Source organism: Cupressus sempervirens, chromosome 11 (genome assembly GCF_028749045.1).
Source record: "Cupressus sempervirens isolate cs-2001-9-10 chromosome 11, ASM2874904v1, whole genome shotgun sequence".
Lineage (NCBI taxonomy): Eukaryota > Viridiplantae > Streptophyta > Pinopsida > Cupressales > Cupressaceae > Cupressus > Cupressus sempervirens.
Window position 1 is genome coordinate 364,486,290 of NC_143128.1, and position 22,614 is coordinate 364,508,903.

General features: G+C 37.7%; 1 protein-coding gene across 1 annotated transcript in view; it reads left to right on the plus strand.

Annotated features, from left to right (window-relative positions):
- The first annotated feature begins 8,037 nt into the window (after positions 1–8,037).
- LOC149529584 (uncharacterized) overlaps positions 8,038–22,614 on the plus strand; it is a 66,992-nt gene continuing 52,415 nt past the window's right edge. Inside the window, exons 1-2 of the mRNA XM_089810189.1 lie at positions 8,038–8,489; positions 8,741–8,895. Coding sequence (XP_089666315.1) covers positions 8,345–8,489; positions 8,741–8,895 — 300 coding nt within the window. The 5' untranslated portion in view covers positions 8,038–8,344. The remainder of the gene's footprint in view (positions 8,490–8,740; positions 8,896–22,614) is intronic.

The following is a 22,614-nucleotide window of genomic DNA, read 5'->3' on the forward strand; positions in this document are numbered from 1 at the left end:
GTTCCCTTCCAAACACAATATCCTCTAGCTAGTTTCTTGTGTGAAGTATGAGGGATCACACAATTTGGAGTATAGTGAGAAAATGTTCTCAAGTATTGTTTTAACCTTTTCAATCTTTTTAGCTAGTTCAACTTGGGTTAGTGCTATCTCACTAGATATTTTCTCATTTACCTTCATTTCAAACTTCTTCTTAGACCATTCTAATAATTTGACATTTGTATCAAGGTCTTCATTTTGTACCTGGTCCACTATGTTGGATAGTTGCTCCATAATAGGCTTAGTTTCATCAGGTACTTGCAGGCTAAAAGCATCAAGAAAGATATCTTTAATTTCTACTAATGCTTGTCTTTGCCTATACTCATTTCTAAGTATTTCCTGTTTCTTCCTCTTCCTAGTGCCTCTTGCACTTCATATATCTGTTCCAAGTTCATTGTTCTCGAGTCATAACTTGGTATGACTATTTCCTCATCAAGTGCAGGGTCTCCATAGTGAAGTACCCTTGCCACCTTGGTAGAGCTTGAGCTTGGTGCTAAGATTTTCAATGGTACTGCATTAGCGCTCAGCTACTTGGTAAGAGTCCCTGTAGTAGGCAAGTTAACCAATGTCTGTATCACCTCTTGTTCTTTCTCCTTAGGCGATTTCTCTTCTTCCTTGTCTTCTTCTCTTCTACCTTGATCAATAATGGTGATCAGAGGAGGTGCACCTTGACTTTGTGCTATAGGATCAAATGTGTCTATCTGTCCTATCTTCTCCTTGTCTTTCTCCTCAATAGTAGCAGTGACTATAATTATGGAATCAACTTTAGCTATTGCATCTTGTGCGTGTTGCTCTTTTGGTTGTCCACTAGTAGCTATAGGAGTTTGTGAAGGTGGTTCTTGTGTATTCACCTTCTCCTTTGTAATCTCAGCTACTACTTTTTGTAACTCCTCTACACTCACCATAACAGGTTTGAACATAACTGTGATTGCATAGTTGTTTGGTGAAGGATCTTTCTGAGATCCTTTGTAGTCAATGAATTAGTGTTCTAACCTAAAGTGTTAAGAACATCCTTTACAGTTATAGACTCTGTAGGTGTAGGAGTTGCATGTGGAGGACTAGGTAGTGGCAGTTGCATGTCTTGGACACTCTATTCCTGATGTTGTTCCTTAGTTGTTGCCTCCTCACCCTTCTGTGTTTCTTTCTCCAATGTTTCCTCTTCTTTCTCTTTCTCTTCTTCTCCTTCCTTTTCATTTTCCTCTTCTTCTTCCCCATCATTTCTTTCTCAAAGGGATCTTCTTGTCCTTGCTTTATTGTTTTCAATCCATATATAACTTTCCACATGAGTGTGGACTTTTTTACAACATCTTCAATATTATTTTGCAAAATGTTGAAGGCTCTGTATTTGGGTGCAAATTTGCTCCCATGTTTCTTATTAGCCTTGCTTATTTGACCTTTAGTTAGGTCAGGCATTACACGATCCAATGTTGACTACCTTATTTCCTTCTCCATATTTAGGCAGTAATGTCATTTATTCTCAACAATTGAACTCAACTCCTTAGGCATAGAATTGTCCAATTCAAGTGGAGTAGTCTTGAATTTGGCCATCATAGTGTAGATTGATTCTTCCACTATGTTCTAATCTTCTCTAGATAGATTATTGAAGTCAATTGTTTTCAAACCACTCAAATCTACATTATCTCTAATATTATCACAAATATTTTTAAGATTTGATTTGGTAGTGTGCCTTACCACTCTGAATTGATCAGTGTCAGATTCTGTCTTTTCTTCATTTGACTCTGGTGGTGCCACATATTTTCTTCTTTTCTTTTCTGTCGGCCCTCCCTTTTGTGTGGCTTTCTTATTTTCCTATTCTTTTGACACTTTAGTAGTTTCCCTTGTATCTTCCCTTGTTGTTGGTTTAGCAGGGCTTGGCTTGGTTGCCTTCTTCTTGGCTTTGGGTTGTGTAGCAGGTGGCTATTGTACTTTCCTCTTCTTGGGCTCTGCCTTGGGTGCATCTTGCTCGACACCTTCTTCTTCTACATCCTCACCCATTCCTTGAGTCAATTGTAATGGGTCTTCCCCTTGCTCATCTTCATCTTCTTCTGCTTCTTCATCTTCCTCCTCCTTAGCCTTTGTTGCCCCTTCTTTGAATCTAGCCTTTAGCTTCTTCACCAATATATCCTTCTTCTTGATGGTGGAAGAAGTCTTCAATTCCATGTCCACTTTTAATCTTACTACATCATAAGTCCCAAAATGCGGTGCATTCTTGTCAATTTCTTCTGCAAGCAAAGATGTGATTGTTGTAGATGCCTCACCAATGTTTATTTCATAGCTAAGGGGTCTTAGCCATCTAATCCTTGGTATGGCTAACTGTATATAGGTGTAGCCTATATCTACACGAAAACAAACATCATTCACATGCTACTCAACTAATGAAACAAGTATCCTCAGTCTTTGCTTCATGGTAATCTTAAAGTCTTCAAAATAACTAGTCATAAGTGCCTCAAAATTGGTTCCCATTTGCTCAATATATTCATTCACTTGGGCAACCACTGACCTGTTTGTTTTCCAGCTAACTTTTCCAAAGAATGGAAATTCATTCTCTACATAGAAGAATATGCAAACCAAATTTGCACCAAATTTGCATTGTGCACCTTTACTTCTCCTTATGGCTCTTAGGTTTTCATTGATTTGCTACAGTTGCAGCTCTGCAAGATCATAAGTATGATCCTTCTTGACTAATTTATAGCCAACATCTACTACAATGCATGGAACATTGTTGAGTCTGCTGGATTGATAAAATTTATGGGAAATGACTCTAACAAAAAAGTTAATGAGGGGATTCTGAATGGTGTCTATGTTCATCCCTCTTTTGTTCCATTTTGCTCTAGTATTTTTCTTAATTACTTCCTTGGAGTCTCTTCTAAGAGTCTTTGGCCAATCTAAGGTTGGGTACCCTATTACTCTGTGCAAAATTCTCTTTGAAATTTTGACTGGGCCATCTTCTAACCATAAGCTTCCATCATGGATCCTACTCAACACTAATTTGATCCATTTCATTTTGAAGACAATAGGGAATTCAAGGGCACGGGTCAAACCCTTCGTTTGGACAATTTTATATTCATCCTTCAAAACTCTATTTACACACAACCTGTCATAGGCTTCCTTGATTTCCATATCTCCAATAGCTCCTATCTTATAGTTATAACACCTTCTGACATCTTGGACCATAAAAACTTTGGGAGGAATAAAGGATAGGGCATTGATTGGGTCATTTTTGTAAGCAACTTCGGGAATAGGATGGAAATCTGGTTGCTTAACTTGGTTTGACACTAATTGAACCTCAAACGACTCTTTCTCCTGAGGTTTCCCAGAACTAGAGGCCATTTCTTCTTTCCAGGGTTTAATCATGAAGAAAACTAGAAACTACGTAACTTAGCACTAGTATAAATACCTTGAACCGATGAAATTATGCTGAATCATGGTTGAAATTTGCTCAAATGTTGGATTCTCTATTTGAAAATTTCTTTGTTCTCTTCTTTGTCTTCACTCTTTGATGGAAATGAGGAAAAATGATTCAAAATGCAATCAAATACCCTATTTTGCTACATTTAATGCTTAGTGTGATTACAACTATTCACTTGGCTTTTTAAGCATTTCTGCATTACTCGGCTTCCATTTTTTTTCAACCACTCGGCATCCGCTAAAGTTTCCCTCACTCGGCATCAACTAAAATTTTCTTTAGCTCGACATCCACTACTAACTCGACATCTTGAGGCAACTTGGCAATACTTGTGAAAACTTGAAGTTTGAACTTTGCATCTCTAGTCATGTTGATCTCTCCTTTTCAGTACTTGCTTGTCTTGGAACTGATGTATGATAAAGCTTTGTATATTAGTCCCATACTCTTTTTTAGTCGGATGAAGTGTGACCACTTGACCTTTTGGGTGAAGTGATCCCTCCTTTGGATGTGCTGCCTCCATCTCTTCTCTTCCTTGTTCTGTTCATTTCTCCTCTTATGTGTTCAACATCAAATTTTCCTTTTCCTTTGTTGAACTCATAATTGGGTGCCTTGGACTTGGTTGGGAAAAACTTGCTGATGTGTCCTATCTTTAGACAACTAAAGCATGTGGTTTGACTCAACCACCTATTGTAATTGCCATTGAAATGTGTTCTAATGCAATTCTCAGGAATGTGCTCATACTCCTAACAATAGTGACAACTCTGCCTAGTATTGTAGTCCCAATTGTAGTGATGTCCATGGCTTTTGGTCTTTGCTAGTTGGTTTGGTGTCCACATAGGCTTTGATCTACACTCAAAAGCTATATGACCATACTTCTTGCAATTGCAGCAGTGACCCTCAAATCTTGGTGTCCTTATAGTTTTGGTCCTACAATCTTTTGCCTGGTGTCCTTGCTTATTACATTTGTGACAACGACCCTTGTTCTTGGGTTTGTCCTATTGATTGGCCTTCTTACTCCAACATACATTAGAGGTATGTCCCTTTTTACCACAGAAATGACAAGTGGGTTTAGTGTTCCTACCTTTGTCACTTCTTTCTTCTGCAATCTTTGATGACTCTCCTTCTTCAATGCTAGTGAAACCTAGTCCTAAAGTGTCATTGCTGGATCTTGGTGATTTCAACAGTTATTCAAAATGCTTGATGGCTTCAATAGATTTTTTGAAGCTCTCTACAATCTCCTTCTATTTTCTCAAGTCATTCAACAACTATTCATTTTGCATTTTCAGGTGGAAATCTCAATGTCCTTGACATTTAGCTCATGATGTGCATTCATCATTTGGCTTAGGGTGTCTAGCTGGATGTTGGAAACTCTTCTATGGCTTCCTCCAAGTTATGTAGAATGAGTTGTATGTCAATCACCTGGTTCTCTATGACCTTCCCAAGTCTGTAGACTTCCATCTCTAGATCTTTTCTCTAAGCTATAAGGCTTCTCCTTGTGAGAACTCAACTCTAATACCAATTGTTGGAATATACAAATAAAAAGATTACTTCTGGGGGGGGGGGGGGGGGGGGGGGGGCAGAGGTGAATAAGAAGTAACACACTTTAACCATAAAATTTTTTAGCTGAAATTAATTGCATGCATGTAAACATATCAAATAAACACAAAGTAAAGAAATGCATCAAAACACATAACACCAAATTTTGGTCACCCAGAAACCCTCCAAAATGAGAAGGTAAAACTGGGGTGGGGATGAGACCCACAAATTATTATTGCAACAATATAAGTTTAACCACTTCCAATGGTCTACCCTATGAGAAGCCTGCCTTGTTAAAGGCTTTACACTCTATTAAAAGTGACATTTTTAAAGGATTTACAAATACTTACTTGAAGTGTTACCCTGTTAAAGGATTTATCACCTTGTTAAAGGTTCTACAATGTAGCTATTAAGCTAACCTATCAACATAGAATTTTCATTCCTAATACAATTGCTAGAGAGTATTAGAATGTATTAACCTAATGACTTACAATCCTTTATTGCTGATTACAGGTTCTTGTTCTGCTCACTATGTTCTGATCCTTCCTGATCTGATATTTGTGTGAAACCCTTATGCTCTGTTCTACTCAACTAGATTCTAGAATGTTGATCAACTTTCTAAGTCTTTACACCCCTGCTATCATGCATTCCACGCAATAAGCTCTCTTCAACAACTCATAATTATGGGGTCTTGACCTCCTTGTGAAGGCTTCGAAGACTTAGGGTTAGGTTTGAATCCATGATCTTCTTTTCTCGCTCAAATCTTTACACTTTTCCTATTGGTTGCATGCATTCTCCATTTTACTGATTGGCTGCATGCTGATTACATAGGTAATGCAAAAGATTCGTTCTTATCTTTAAGATCCTTCGTGATTCATCTTGAAAATGGTTTACATCTGAGTTTGTGAAGGCACAAACTCATATGCTGATTTTGTGTTACTCAACACTTGCTTGCTGTTGATGCTAGACACGTATAGGATTTCTGACTCTCCTATAGTAACTCTTTCTTGCTTGGCATCTATTCACTACTAAGCATCTATAGTAACTTGACATCTATAGTGATTCGGCATCTATAGTGACTCGACATCACTTATCACTCAGCACATGTATTTTTTTTGGTACCTGAAGTTCACTCAGCACCTATAGGATTTCTGACTCGGCACATACTATAGCTCGACATGTATAGTGTACTCGGCTTCAACTTGAAATTGGTTAAGTGTGTTGACACTCAATTGTCAAAACCAATCTAAGACCAACATTACGTACACATTCCAAGCATCTAAGATCCACAACCAAACACTCAAGCACTCAAGCATTTAAGAATTCAAACCATTTTCAAGTACATTCAAAATCCTTTTGTAAACTATTGGAGAGGATATTTCTTACATTCAAGGTGCTTTCAAGGAGCCTCAAGGAGTTCATTTGGGGGCTTCATCATCTCTTCTATGTTCACACCATACCCTTTCATAATCTATCTTCCTCCTTTGGTGATAGTGAAGCTTATCATCAAGAGAGTGTTTCTACATTCATCTTTCTTCTACATTCACATCCTCTTGATCCATTCAATTGGAAAAGTGAGTTCATTACGTTCAATTTGAGATATCCTGCTATTGTAAGGTGAATTTATGCATTTACTTTATATTTCTAACATTTCAATTATTTCAATTGCAAGGTTTATTCCTAAATTGGGGTTTGACCAAGGCAAACTCCCCATCAACAAAAAAATGTTTTTTTTTCGTAGGTTGCAGATTTTAGAAGGGAAAATAAAACATAGATTCAGATACCCTTTTTACAAAACTTCAAAGATTTACAAATTGTTTTGCAATTAGACATTGAAGATCAGGGACATAGTGTGACCCTGCTCCTCTAGATCGTCCTTGCTCTTCCAGATTGACCTTGATTAGAAGCCTAAATATTTTTGGGTTCAAAGATCTCTCTGTTTCAAAATTGGAACATGATTTTCTCACTATTCGGAGTTGCATAAGAATCAAAAAACCATATCCAATATTTTATCTCACTATTTAAGCTAAGTCATTTGTTTGCTATCTTTATTTCAGCACATCTAATTTTCATTGCGACAATATTAATTACATTTCATAGCTCTTGCTACATTAAGGTTTTTAAGAGGTTTTATATCCTGTCTCTAATTCTATAATCAATAGATTTTTGTTTGCATTAGTGCTCCTTCATCATTTGGTTTGCACTAATCTCCTTAGATCTAATTACCTCCAATCTCATTAACTTTCCTTTGAGGTGTAGGGTTGACAAATCTCTAAAATATGAAGTAATTGAGACCTTTTTTTGATTGCTTCACATTTTACCCTACATAGTTACAAATTGCACTGCTAGAGTCTCTCGACCCAAACCTCTTTCTAGGGTTTCAAAGAAGTGCTTTGGGTGAGAAATAAATTTTCGTAGGGGTTGGATTTACAAATCCCTTTACTCAGCTGGATCTTGCATCACAGGCTAGTGTTAATGGTGCCTTAGGGTTGCCTGATTTTTTCATAGCTTGTTTACCCAAGGAGATTTTATTGGCTAACAAGATTAGCCATATATTTTGTGCCCTATCCCTTGCCAGATTATTCCTCTGGTAGTGAGCCCTTCTAACTCTCCTTGGCACACCTAGTTCCCAACTTGTGTCATTTCCTATTGATGGAGGAAAGAGCTTGCCTTGGTAGATTGATCTAGGGTTTTCGTTGTAACCTACTCGACGTCATTTCTCTCCTATATACGAGAGTCTCATGTTGTCATCAGTAGATGGAGGTTCTTTGGAAAGACCAACAACTGTTATAAGTAGATCTTTAAAGCCAGAAAGAACAATGAACTTATTACCCTATACATTTTGATCATATGTTCTGTATAGCTTGAATTGCTTGAATTCATAGATTGCATATAACTTGCCGTACGAAGTATCTTCATATTATATATTTTTTAATAATTGTTCTAGAATATTTTAATATTTTTGAACTCATCAATTTTACTTGTTTACTAAAATTTTAGAACTCTCCTCATAAATAATCCTTATTACATATATTGCTATTTTTTTTTTTTTGTCACAAATGATATTCATAAGTTATTAAAAAGACTTTAGAAACAGATTTATGAATTTTCGTTGCAACAAATTTACACAACCATTGACAAAAAAGTTTACCATTCTCAAATAGAGAAACCCTACAAACCATAGCAACACAACAATATTACAATGTTTACAATGTGACAAAAGATGACCAGACAGGGAACCAAAATGAGGTTCTCTCCCCTGCCAAATCAAAACGCCAGTCCCACCATTTTCATTTGAAGAAGCGCACAGAGCTATTTGTTTATTTTCGAGTAGACAGAGAAGAAGAGTCCACTGGTTTCTCTACAATGGCCCTGCGTTTTTTCTTACGCCGGGGCCTGTCTGCTGCTGTGTGTTACGGACAGAGGCTTTCTCCGATCAACTCTAATGCAACTAACCGTTTTCATTTATTCGATTTGCCCAACATTTACAGGGAAAATGCATCGGTTCCACGTGAGCATTCGTTTTACTCACATCTGTTTTTAAGGCATTGCTTTTCTCTCTTGTTGCAAAATCCTTTCTTTGAAGTAACTCAATAATTTCCGTATAAATCTGCGGGGCAAGGAAGGAAGTATATTTCTCACGGTTTGCTGCTTTTACTTTGAGTGAAAAATTATTGTATGGATTTTTTTGAATTTGTTTCGCTGCCGTGTTTCCCTAAAAACTTGCAGTAAGAGTTATAACTCTTTATCATCTTTTCGCAGTAGCTTTCTTCAGACCCCTTTCCACGACCTCCATAAGGGCAGAAGCTGCTGGAGGCCAGAAACGTGGCTCTGCTGAGAAAAGAGCTCGCCAATCAGAGAAGAGGCGTATTCGCAATAAGTCGCGCAAGACGCTAATAAACACCCGCATGAAAAAGGTTCTTGTGACGCTTGGGTTCAAATTTTCTGATTTTATTTTGTAAATTACTCAATGCATCATTGATAATCAAGGCTCTTTGTCCTTGGAACTCTCAAGTTTCCCATTATGGTCAATGTGAAGGCTTTGCAATTTTAGGAAATTTTAAGTCAATATTAGATGCATCCACAAGGCTAGAACCCGTCTTATCCATTTGGTTCTATCCCTTTTTCATTCATTAATGGAAACATGGAACTCTGTGCTTTTAGAATATGTAGTATGTATCATAGTTGGGCAACTTAATTAGACCTTGTGTTTTTCGGACATGATATGGATCTGCAAGACTTCAAGTCTGTGTCAAAGACAATCGAGTGTACATCCTGCTGGCACATCCTGGATGGTGCTGTGCGTGCAAGCTGTGTGATTACATAGAAATCGAATTTGTAATAAACTGTCACGGGCACTTTTGGTGATATAGCAAATAGAATAGAAAATAAAGATTCGAACAATCCAAATCAAATTGATGATAGACTTTTTTCTTTATTGTAGTGTCAAGACTTAAAAAAATTACATTGCAAAAGCTTCCAACAGATTAGCACTTGCATTATTGCTGCAGTTGCTAGCACTTTTTTCTACCTGTTACAACCAGGAATTTCGCTAAATCAAGTTTTCTACTTCATTCATAAACTTGCTTTTAAATTCAAAACCACCTATGAGATGTCCTGGACAATTCAATTTACATCTCTGACCAAAATACAGATCTTCTTGCACAAAACCCACTAGAAAACAATAAAGTCCATAAAGTTAATCCATAGACCTTCAAATGACTGATGATGACAAACAAGACCCTGATGATCTAACAACCTGTCGTAAGTTCTCAGATCAGACCTCTGCAATGAGGAGATCATTAAGTTGGAAATCGCTTTCTCTACATCTCCTTTGAAACTCCATTTATCTCTTCTTTGCAATGATGCCTACAAATCAACTTGTTCACCAAATCAATATGAGCTAGCCCACCTAGGTTTCTTTACAGGTCCAATCACAACATAATGGAAACTGAAAGGAACTACTGTCACAAGTATTATAAGGGTAACCTCTCAACACTTGCTCCTTATCTCAAAGAGAGCGCAATTATTTAGGCTCAGAAAGGATTGTAAAACTCTGTTCGAACAATAACTTTATCCCTCTTTTGTGTCCACTCAAGATGGAAGAATAACCTTTCTCGCAGCATTGATTAGCTTTCTGTATTTATAAGAACTTGCCAATGTGGCCTTGAATTTACCAATACAAGAATGCAAAGTCAACATCGTCCCATCCAAGATGAACCAGCCCATACTAATTCTTCATCTTATAATCACAGCATTTCTCTCCAAAGATAATGAGCACCAAGAGATGACATCTCAAACACAGTCAGAAGTAAGTTGTGATTTCCCCTTCCCTAGAATCACAATGGCAACAAGTTAGGGTTAGGGTTACATCTTTACCAAGTAAATATCTCCTTGAAACAATATGGTCCTTGATTTAGATCCCACAACCATAACCAAGGGAACATAATACATATACATATCCAAGGGAACATATAGATATATATGCTTTCAACTATTAGGCTTAGATAATAACACATAGTATTCTTACAATATTTATATTACCATTTAAACATAGTAGGGTGTGGGAAAAGAAGGGAAGGGACATGATAGGTCCGCTTGAAGCCATCTTGCACTAAGCCCAAGAGTGACACTCACCCTCCTGGCCCTGACGGACAGGCAACATCGAAACCCACTCAGTAGGGTGCTTGTAGCTGCTTTCCTGATCTATGCTTCATCCTTATGGTGAATAGCCATCAGTGTAGAGTCGGAGAGGAGATTGTAATGTAGGCTTCTTGAGTGTCCTTTCTTAGCCCAAGAGTGGATCTTTGTCCTCTTGGCCCTAGGGGCAGGCAACAAGTGGAGGTTAGTATCGGCTTTCTTATCTTTTGCTTGGAGTTTGGTGTGGAAGAGTTGAGTGAGCTCTTTCCAGCATTTGAGCTAACACCAATCTAGTAGCACCTTGACAAAGACACAAGACAACCTATCATCTACCATGGAGCTACATTTGATCTGTATTGTTTTGTCTCCCATTCACGTCTTTCCCTTCTTAGCCCAACATGGTACTGACTTGCAATTTCCAATGCCCATCCACTGTAAGTACATTTTTATTGCAATGGGTACAATGCAAATTTTGCTTACCTTTTCCCTTTGTAGTAGTGGTAGTCTCCTTGCTCTTGCCTTTGCTAATTTCTTTATTGTACTAATCGGTCTAATCCCCTTGCTGTTGCTCTTGACTGCTTGTTGGAATAAATTCCTTTTCTTTTTCAACCAAATATAGTGGACCTGGGTACACATTTTATCAATATCCTGGGGAGGTCTCTGTTGGTGACCAAACAGCATACCTATGTACTTCTTCAAGACCTTATGAACCATGACATCCCTTCCTAACTGTTCCATTTTGTTCTTGAGCTTGAACATTTTTACCCTTGCCTTTGCTTCAAGTAATGCCAATTCATTGCCATTTCTTCCTTATGGTAAATAGGGTACTGTTTTCCTAGACACCCTTTAAAATTCTCTCAGTTGGAGATTTGTGACGCTTTAATAATCACCAAAGATGTGTATAACTCTCATAGTAAGGAAGAGCACGTTGGGACAACTTCAATCTTTCAAACCAAATTTGTTGATGAGGCAGCATTTTGTGGGTACTGAAGTCAATCCCCATTTGGTAAACCTACATATCCTACCTCTCAGAACTCACCTTTTATCCTAAAGTTGAATGCTGAACTTTTCCACAACTTTATAAAATTTCCCAGAGGTACATTCTCCTTTCACAATCAGCTTTTTCAGATTTTTTTCCTCACCCGTGCTCATGTAGAATCCTAAACTTTTCCATTAGGATCCACATAATAGAGCATCTGACAATTCTGCAGATAATGGTCATTGAGGATCTTATTTGGTGAACTGGAAGTGGTTATTGACAAGCCTTTTTGTGAGAATGTCCATTTACAAGATATGTCCAAAAATGAAAAATGAACCTCTGCATGAGGGTGAACTATTTGAAAACAATGGCGTAATAGTTGATGAGACAATACATTTGAAGATAGAGGACGATCCTGAACATAGTGTAGCTGAAAATGAGTCTAACATTTAAGAACTAGAGCAAGGTGATGTTACTATAGGGCCTGATTTGAAGGACCACTCAGAAATTCTATTTCAGGTTAATGATTTTGGAGTATATAATTTGGAGGATAAGCTGGAAGTATCAAATGATATGGTCATTGCAGTGTTAGTGCATTTTGATAACACCCATTAAAACATTGAAGAAACCACGTGGGAAATTAAAAGTGTTGTAAAGGAGAAGGGAATAATAAATGGAATCAATAGTGCAAACCTTCACACTCTTAAGAAGGCACTGGAAAGAATGAAACCAAATTACTTGAAGTTGCTCAAAGACAGGGACATGGTTATCAAACATGTTCAAGAAAAAGAGAGGGAGATAGATGAGTTATGTCTCCCACTAATTATGACACAACACTCATTATATCAGTCTGGAAATCAGGGACAGCTACTCACCAAGATGATGGTCAAGAACGTAAGGCTAAGGAGATCATACAAATAATAAAAGGGATTCACACCCTTGGTGAGAAGGAAGTAGATCACACTATATACACTTCACCTTATCAATTTGAGACACAATATGCCAAATAAGCCCTTATGGACCAGCAAGAAGTCAACCACAAGAATTCTGATTTTTATATCAGCAGATATACACATACGCACTTTCATTTGGATAAAGATAAACTGAGTGATACTACTTCGGAAGCTAAAGTGATGGTGATCATTTCATTGATGGAGATGTTGATTTAACTGATGCTGAAAATTCGTAATTGCCCTTAACATATAATGATGGTTTTCACAAGTTATCTTGAGATTTGTCGCTGAGTGCTCAAGACATGGCAGCAATTCACTTATTGGTTGGTGATTTTTTTCCTCATCCATACTTTAGTCATTAGTGGTTGTTCGGTTTGGTTACACATTGCATTTTCAGATTTGGCAAAGACTACAGGTGATATTGAGCTGCATGAGTATGACTCGAGATTAGACATGTTGGTCACGTAAAGATTGACATAAATTGTATTTGATTCCTCAATAAAAAATGCTGAATTGCCAGTGATTATCAAATCATCAACATATATGTCTGGAAGGACTATATCACGTCTTACCATATAGATTTGAGTCAGGACTCCTTTTGGGAACTCTAATATGTGAGGTACTTATCAAATTTCATGTACCATGCTCAAGGAGCCTGTTTTAAGCCATAAGCAGTTTGAGTACTTGGCGTTTATTGACAACCTTGAATCTAGGAGGCTGCGTTATGTAGATCTCTTCGTATAACTCACCGTTCAAGAAGACACTCTTGATGTCCATTTGGTGGACCTTCCAACCACATTAGGCTGCTATGACTAGGACTAATTTGATGGTGCATATCTTTGTTGTCAGAGAAAAGGTCTTCTCCTAATCAATTCTTTCACACTTAGAGAAGCATTTGGCAATGAGATGAGCCTTGTCCTTATTCAAATATCAACCTTATATTTAACCTTATACATCTATTTGCATCCAATTTGTTTCTTCCCTAGAGGAAAATTTGATAGAACACAAGTGTTATTTTTCAGCAAGTTGTGATACTCAATTGTCATAGCTTGTGTTGGAATAGTTAGAATAACTTTGGGGTGGGGGGGTGTGAATCAGTTATCCAAGGTCCAAATGTACAAATAAAACTTTTCAGTACTACAACATATGCTTATGCATTGATTCATCCAATATCTTAAACATTTGCATATTGCTGTCTTAGGTCAAAATAACTTTGCAAGAATGTAAACATGAAACATCCCAAAATCATTCACACATTTTTACACAAGGATTTAATGTAGAAACCCAATTTGGGAAAAATCACCAGTAACATGCTAACAATTTTCACTCTTCTAAAGTGAGCCCTGTGAGGAGCCAACACTGTTAAAGGTTACAATGCACACTGTTAAATGTGACTTTGATTAAAGGATTTCGATCACCTTGTTAGGAGTGAGCCTTATTAGAGGACTTTAGAACATTCCATTAGAATGTCACCCTGTTAAAGGATTTATTCATGTCTGTTAGGTCAACCTTAATCCAAAGGATTTATCCAAACTGGTACAGTTGTTAGAAACTAACAACAGGACTTGATCTGATAATAAAACAACTCACTTGTAGATTTCAGATCTCACATTCAATCCTCCATTCTGCTTGGCATTCAACACCTTCATTTCTAATAGCTTGTTCACCCTTCAAGCCTTTATCTCCTTAAGCCTTCTTGCTTAGTATGCCAATTGCAAGCTCTTCCAAAGCAATACCCTAGACTCCTCGTCTTTTTTTTCGCTCACACTTTGCTTCTGGCCTTGTATCTCCTTATATAGAGAATTTTGATCTTTTGCCCACAATCGTCCATTTAGGGTTAGGTCAGATTCATTGAATCTTCCCATCTTTGCATCTTGTTCCTTCTAGAAACTTCTCTTACATCTTTGAATTCGTCTCAAAATGATTTATCTTGAATTTTGTGCCGCCAGCCCATCAAACTTATCTTCAACACGCTTCACACAATTCAAAAAATCAACTTTGTTGGCTCAGATTTGTCAATCTTTGATTAAACTCGTTTTACTGTCACTCGGCAATAATATGTTGTTTGCTTAGCAAACACTGTCTTTGATACTCGGCCAACATTGGGTTGCCCGACATACACTAAGTTTTGCTCGGTTGCTACTTGCATTCTCTGACGCTCGACACATACTATAATTTACTAACGCTCTGCATATACCAAGGTTACAACTGTTTTTCTCCTCGGCCTGAACTGACTTGCTCGGCTTCCACTGTTTGCAGACACATTTCTTTGCTTAGTCTTCTTCATATCTTTGCTCAAATATCCTTTCATTGTAGCCTTAAGTAGAGAAACAATACACCATATCATCGAAGTCTTACTTGGTCTTAGTGCTCCTTTTATACATCATATAACTCAACTTTTCACTGGGTTCTCTTGTTATCTTTTCTTTTCAAATCCTCTTCATCAATCAATCAAATGATAACATTTAGACCAAATTAGCAATTGCCTCACCAACAAGTAGTAGGTTTGACATCAGTGGCAAAATAATGATTGTCCCATGATACACTCTTCCTCATTTCTATACTTAGGCATCCCTTTCGCTTTATTGTATGTTTGAATGCTCATACACACTGTGAATGTTGGCCATGAGAGAAAAACATACAAAATCAGAAGGTTTGTTCTTCTTTTGAGTAGTTTTACCCTCTACAAGCTTATTATCATGAAGATCACAAATCATCTTAGCCCACCATTTAGGCTTGTTGGTAAACAGATTTGTCACTGTGATAGTTACTTCTAAAACTGACTCTATTCGCCCTGTAAATAGTGACAACTGTGCCAACAGTTGGAGAGATTGAAACCAATCATTACCAGATTATAGTCTTCCTCTGCATTTGAGAGGGGCAGCTCCCTCGTAAGATAAATTTTTGATTTTTCAAACAAAGACAATTACAACTCAGAATAAAGGAAGGAAACTATTGATGACGAATGCACCACATGACTTCAATGTTTTCATAAAATTGATGTAAGCTGCTAATGAAAAACAAGAAGAATTATGCTTGAGAGCTATCATCAACACAATGCTGATTCGATAATTCATGAGCATTTGCACAATACCGTGAAAACACCAATTACAAAGAAACAATCAACATTTCAACGTTTCAGATATATAGAAAGGAGAACACAAAATGTACTTTATTTATTTCTTAGCACTAAGAACATAAGAAATGATTGATTACAAGAACAACAATTGTACGCAATTTCCAAAAATTGCCTTGTTATAAAAACATAAGTGTTCCTTGTCTCCAAGTCCAAAAAGTCCCCAATTACCTTGAGATTCGAGAATTTATAGCTATTCCGAAATGACCACCCTTTCGGGTTCATAACTACCTCAAAAATTAGAGTTTAGATATTTGAAATGCATATTACAACCAACTCTTAATCTTTTTACAAATCCCAGGTAAAAATTTTAACTTATGAGTTACAAGTGACATTTCTTGAACTTAGAATATGCAATTTTAAAGATATTCACGTGATTGGTTTTGCTGACTTAGCTTTCTATCTTCATCTGCCTCTTCTTCGTTTGTCATCAATTCACCACCTGAATAGTTAAATGTCTACAAGGTAGTTATGCCTGCAAAATGAGTGCAGCTTCTTTCCTCTATCCAGGAGTAATCTTGATAGCCAATTCATCTTCCATTGAGAACTTCATCTCACCATAGCACACACATCAATCTTGAATGATTTTGGGTTATTTAAAAGTTTGAAATCTTAAGGTGATCATTCCATTTCATAGCTTTCTAGATCATTTAAGCTTGATACATGGAGATTTCTGCTGATGAGATCAACCTCTTAGAAATCATAGCCAACACTCTCTCCTTAGATTGTAAAGGATCCTAATTATGTTTGAAGAGTTGGACGAATTACTCTGCTTTACATCCATTGGATACAATCATAATTTGTATAATCTTGATCATTAATTCTTTCACCTTTTTGAGAAAGACATGCACTCAATGAGCTTCCACCATGACTGGAATTCAATCAAACATTTCTTCATTTTCTATTTAATACAACCATGGTATTTAGATATCTTTGCGTATTTGTTGAATTTGTGCATTCATGCCTTACAAAAATTTGGTCAAATCATTTCAAGTAAGTGGACTGTTGTAATAACCCTCCTCAAATCTGCCCTCAAAAAATGTTGATGAAAGCTCAAGGAATTTCATCAAACAATTCATATGCAAGGGACGTATGACTGATATAGTTTTTCAGCTGGTTTTAAATGACTCTTTCTCAATTTGCATCAATGAGAATCTTGTGCTAGAAGACTCCAAATGGACTACACAATGGCCTAACATGAGTGTGCTACTAATTTTTGACAATATTCAGTGCATATATATGATCTAAGCATGAGAAATGAACAGCTACAACCAACTAGCATTTTAACAAACAGTTGGTGTACAAACTAACTAGCTGATAAATAATGATATTGAATTGCTTAAATGACACCAGCAACTATTATCTTCTTAATTTGCAATGAAATTTCTAATACAATGCTAATGAAATATGGCCAAGACTTTTGGCATTTACATGGATTACAAAATGATAATGCAGGTATAATGCACACTTACAGCTGAAACTTATAACACCCTAAAAAAAACAATACTAATAAAGGAACCTAGTTGTAGATGGCTGTAATAATTTTCTTCAATGCTGCCCCTTCTGTTTTGCTTTTCCGATTTGCTTTTTCGAACTGCTTTTTCGGCTTGCTTTTTCGGTTCCGCTTTTTCGGGCTGCTTTTTTGTATCTACTTTTTTCAGACTGCTACCCTGTTGAATCTCAAGACCATATCTTTCAATGGCGTCAAGATTTTCAGCTTGAAGGGATTTCATCCTTCAAACTATTGAGACATGATATCCAGAAAATTTTCCAATTTCTTTGATTTTCCCAAGCATGCTTAAATGAGAGCTATCCTCTTTCTTTTAATCCCTTCTTCACTTGCTTCACGTTTCCGTCTTGCCAATGTGGGATAATACATGAGTTTTAATATTACTTCTTTTTTTCCTTTTACAAAGTCCATGTATGTACTCAAAAGAGGAACTCTTGATTTTTTTTTTTATAAAGTGACTTTATAAAATATTTTATAATTCAAGTCACTTTATTAAATTAATTAAATATAAAGTTACCTTTTAATATTTATTTATTTGATAACTTTATAAATAATTAACTTAATACCACTTATTTATTTAGTTAGAATAATTAATTAGTCATCCTCATAAAATATTCATTATTTTGGACAACCTAATTAATTAAATTAATTAAATCAAATTGCTTCCAAAATGGGGACATGACAGTTTGCCCTTCCTAAAATTGCTTGTCCCCAAGCAATGGCTGAACAATAAACCAATCAATCCGCCTGGATCCCAAATGTAGTCATGAACTATACCACTGTTAATTAATATAGGCTCCTACAATATCTTCTGCAATATAACCAAGAGGAATCCATAATCAAACTGACAATTACAGCTCAACCAAATTCCAAAATCACAACTGCCATAGTCAGAAACCCACGAGACAGAAACTCTTAGAACATCAGAACTCAAGTAAAGTGGGCAAATCAAGCTGCCAACACAGTATATACCAACAACGCATCCCATTGGCCTATACGGAATGTATAATCCAACTCTGCAACAATGGTGAACGCTCCCGAATGAAACTGTACCAAGTATGAAAAATTCACTCACTGTACAACTCCTGTAGTCAACACAACTTTGCAGATCACCGGCCACTGTCTCATAACCATAACTCCCATGCACCACTGATGGCGAAAAGACATCACAAGATAAACAGCAAAAAATGGAACCCAAACCAAATTTGTCTGCCATCAACTCCTCAACACAAGGATCAAATGCTAACTGATGTACATACCCTGCAGTATAATGCTGATAAAAAGAACCAACCTCAGTCAACAACTCACCATGAACAAGTGATACAACCCACTGTGATTGATCACCAGCTAAGTCAGGAGATGTCATAGCCAAAGGAGTAGAATCAATAACAACAACCGCTAAAGCATCACTCCCAAACTCTTGCTCTAAGTCATGTATTATCAAGCTGTCAACCGCAGAACCTATCGCCATGTCATGCCCATCACAACTCTCATCCTGTGGCATTAAACCATCCCATAACTGATGACAAGCACTAGGAATCAAAGTATATCTCTGTATCATCATCTCATCAACATGGTCATCAAAGGTAAATTGATGAGCATACCTCACAGTGTAATGCCGATAGAATGCGCCAATCTTAGTCAGTGGCTCAGACTGCAACCCAGATGAAACTAACTGCAATCGATCACTAACCAAGCTGGAACTGACTACTACCTCCAAAGACATTGCCAAGGGAGTAGTATCACTAGCAGGAACCATGCCAACTGCCGGCTCACCAACTTCACACATAATCTTTGATACAACATCTCTAGTCTCTGTGCTATCAGTACTAGAGGCCACCACCATGTCAGGCATACCACAACAATCTGTTGCAACACCCAACTCAACTGAACCTGACTCTAGTGAGAACGAACCCGATATGCCAATGTTAGTATCAAGGATGGATGCATCCCCATCTCCATTGTCTCTGACAATCTCGACCATGGACATCCTCGGATCACCAAACACCACAACTTGTGACTGTACAGAATTTGGTAAAGATTGCAGTCGCTCTAACTCCATGGTCACCTTAGCCAAATGAAACTGTGACTCCTCGAAAGCCAACTGTGTACTCTCAAGAATCTCAGAAGTCACCTCGAGCTGCTAAGTAAGCTCACTCACCTCATCTTCCTTGGCCAATAATGCTTCGTATGCTGTACTCCCCCACTCCATAAGATAATCTCTGTCGGCTACCAACTGCATATAATTCTGTCTCAAAATCCGAATAGCCTCCCATAAAGAGTGGATCTCCGTCAAGGAAAGATAACTGCCTCCCTGCTCATTACTAGTAGGAGAACCCCATCCATAAATTGCTAACAACTGACGAGTAGCATCGAAATGCTCGCAAACGATAGCAATGTCTCGCTCACTAACTCTCAGCTGACTAGACACATGATTGTGCTGGCTGGTCAAACTCCTATACTCTACCCCTGGTACACTGTCCAAAGGAGTAACCTCATAATAGCTATCGTCTGTAATACTGCCATCCAAATTCTACAGTCCAACTGCTGAACTTGTATCATCAAACGGAGTGACTGAAGCATCAACATAAACCTCCGTATCAAAGGAAACTGTTGAGGAGACTAAGTCCTCAAAACTGTCCACAACATCTCCCTGGGTGTCATCTGTAAGGATCATATCCTGGGACTCTTTTGTAAACTTTGTCATATCTGAGAGATCATCAACCCATTCCAACAAGAATGGTCGACTGGATACATGAACAATGCCCAACAAAGGTGTGTAAAAACTAATTCCAGCATCAAACAAGCTGCTGGCATGGGTGAGAACTACACCTGGCAAACTACTAATCAAGTCCATGATGGTGCAACAGATACTACTACCAAAGAATGATAAATATCTCCGGTCAAAACGATCCCAAGTACTAAGATAAGGATCCCAACATCTAATCCATGAACGGAAACCAACTGGCAATTCAAGTAAACTTCTCACCTGAGTAATGTGAACAATACCAACTGACTTCACGAACTTGTCTACAGTCTCTAAATCCGGAGTGTGAATGCTAGACATACTCATATCATCATCAACATGTGACCCGATTGTAAAAGGAAACTGAGCCCTTGCTATATGTGCTAACTCCCGAACTGAACTCACCTCAAGACAACGCTCATCCACATGTCTCTCAGAATCCTGGAGAGCCAACTTCATTGCCTCCATGCCTTCCTTGATCTGCTGTAAGTCGTCACATGAAGAACTTGTTGTGACTCCTTTCTGTCTTTCTTGCAGTTGAATCATCCAAATGTGATTCTCAATCAATCCATGTATCTTATCATGATGGGATAAAGCCGTGACAATATTCTTGTCCCTTGTCTTCAGCTGGCTTGCCAAACCAAGTAAAGAGCTACTAGCCTCTATCTCATGTGAAGAAGCATCCAACTGTGCCTGATACTCACTTTCTGCAAAGTCCTGAACTGTACTATCCTCAATCTTGACAGTATCCTCAACTGCTGTAACTTCATCTAGCCCAACTGTACTGGAATCACTATCTGTGTCAATCACACAATCCGATGTGCCTGTGATATCACCTTTTGATGCAACTGGCTCAACCTGCACAACATCTGTAACCCCTTCTGCCTGTGAAGATGATGTAGATAAACCATTACCTGAAGATGTGCTAATGTCTCCCTGTATCGAATCAGCATGTTTATTAAACTCCTCATACAAGTTTCTGCTTGTCATAGGGAAGGTACGATCCTTAGGCCTATCAAAACGTTCAATCAGTCTCTCCTTAAACTCCACAAATGAGGTAATGTGTGCATGACCCATAGTGACCATACCATGATGCCACCACTCGTGTGCTAACCCATCTAGGTGAATTGCTGCATACTTAATAACTTCTTCCTCAGGCATAGGGTTCATTTGAAAGTATGTGTCAAGCCTTTGAACCCAAGCTCTTGCTGTAGACTTCCCCGAGCCATCATAATATGGTAACTTAAGTTTTCTTACTTTCTTCCGTAGCTCATAGCTCTGGTTTTTGTCATGTCCACGTGGCATATGCTTCATCCGCACATCTATATACTCCCTAAAGGTAATTGCAGCAATAAAATCTGGACCTTCGGCTTCCCAATCTCTCCTCAGCTTGTCCTGTATATCAGTGATTTGGGGCCCTGGTACGGGCTGCTCTGGAGCACTAGGAGGAAATGTGGGAATAATGGGCCTCGAATTCACTATCCTAGTTTGCTGGGGTGCATGACCAAAATTGTTCCCAACTTGTTCGCCTCCATTATGTGTCCCATCTTGATTATTACCATTCTGATTATTTCCTCCACCCACATTAGCATTCAACCCCATTTAACGAGCCATCATCTGCATCATAAGCTCCAATCTTTGACTCTGTTCCTGTGCTCTTTGCTCTGCTAATCGCTGTCCCTGTGCTAAGGTGTCTAATAACTGTAAGAATCTTTCCTCTCCCTGATTTGGATTGGTATACATTTTGGCAAACTCTTTCCCTTTATCTCGCTGTTCCAAATTCCCTATAAGAATTCCACAGGATGGCAGGACTAATAGCTCTGATACCACTGTAATAACCCTCTTCAAATCTGCCCTCAAAAAAATGCTGATGAAAGCTCAAGGGGTTTCATCAAACAATTCACATGCAAGGGACGTATGACTGATATAGTTTTTCAGCTGGTTTTAAATGACTCTTTTTCAATTTGCATCAATGAGAATCTTGCGCTAGAAGACTCCAAATGGACTACACAATGGCCTAACATGAGTGTGCTACTAATTTTTGACAATATTCAGTGCACATATATGATCTAAGTATGAGAAATGAACACCTACAGCTAACTAGCATTTTAACAAACAGTTGGTGTGCAAACTAACTCGCTGATAAATAATGATATTGAATTGCTTAAATGACACTAGCAACTATTATCTTCTTAATTTGCAATGAAATTTCTAATACAATGCTCATGAAATATGGCCAAGACTTTTGACATTTACATGGATTACAAAATGATAATGCTGGTATAATGCACACTTACAGCTGAAACTTATAACACCCTAAAAAAAACAATACTAATAAAGGAACCTAGTTGTAGATGGCTGTAATAATTTTCTTCAATGCTGCCCCTTCTGTTTTGCTTTTCCGATTTGCTTTTTCGAGCTGCTTTTTCGGACTGTTTTTTCGGCCTGCTTTTTCGGTTCCGCTTTTTCGGCCTGCTTTTTCGGCCTTGCTTTTTCGGGCTGCTTTTTCGTATCTACTTTTTTTAGACTGCTACCCTGTTGAATCTCAAGACCATATCTTTCAATGGCGTCAAGTTTTTCAGCTTGAAGGGATTTCGTCCTTCAAACTATTGAGACATGATATCCAGAAAATTTTTCAATTTCTTTGATTTTCCCAAGCATGCTTAAATGAG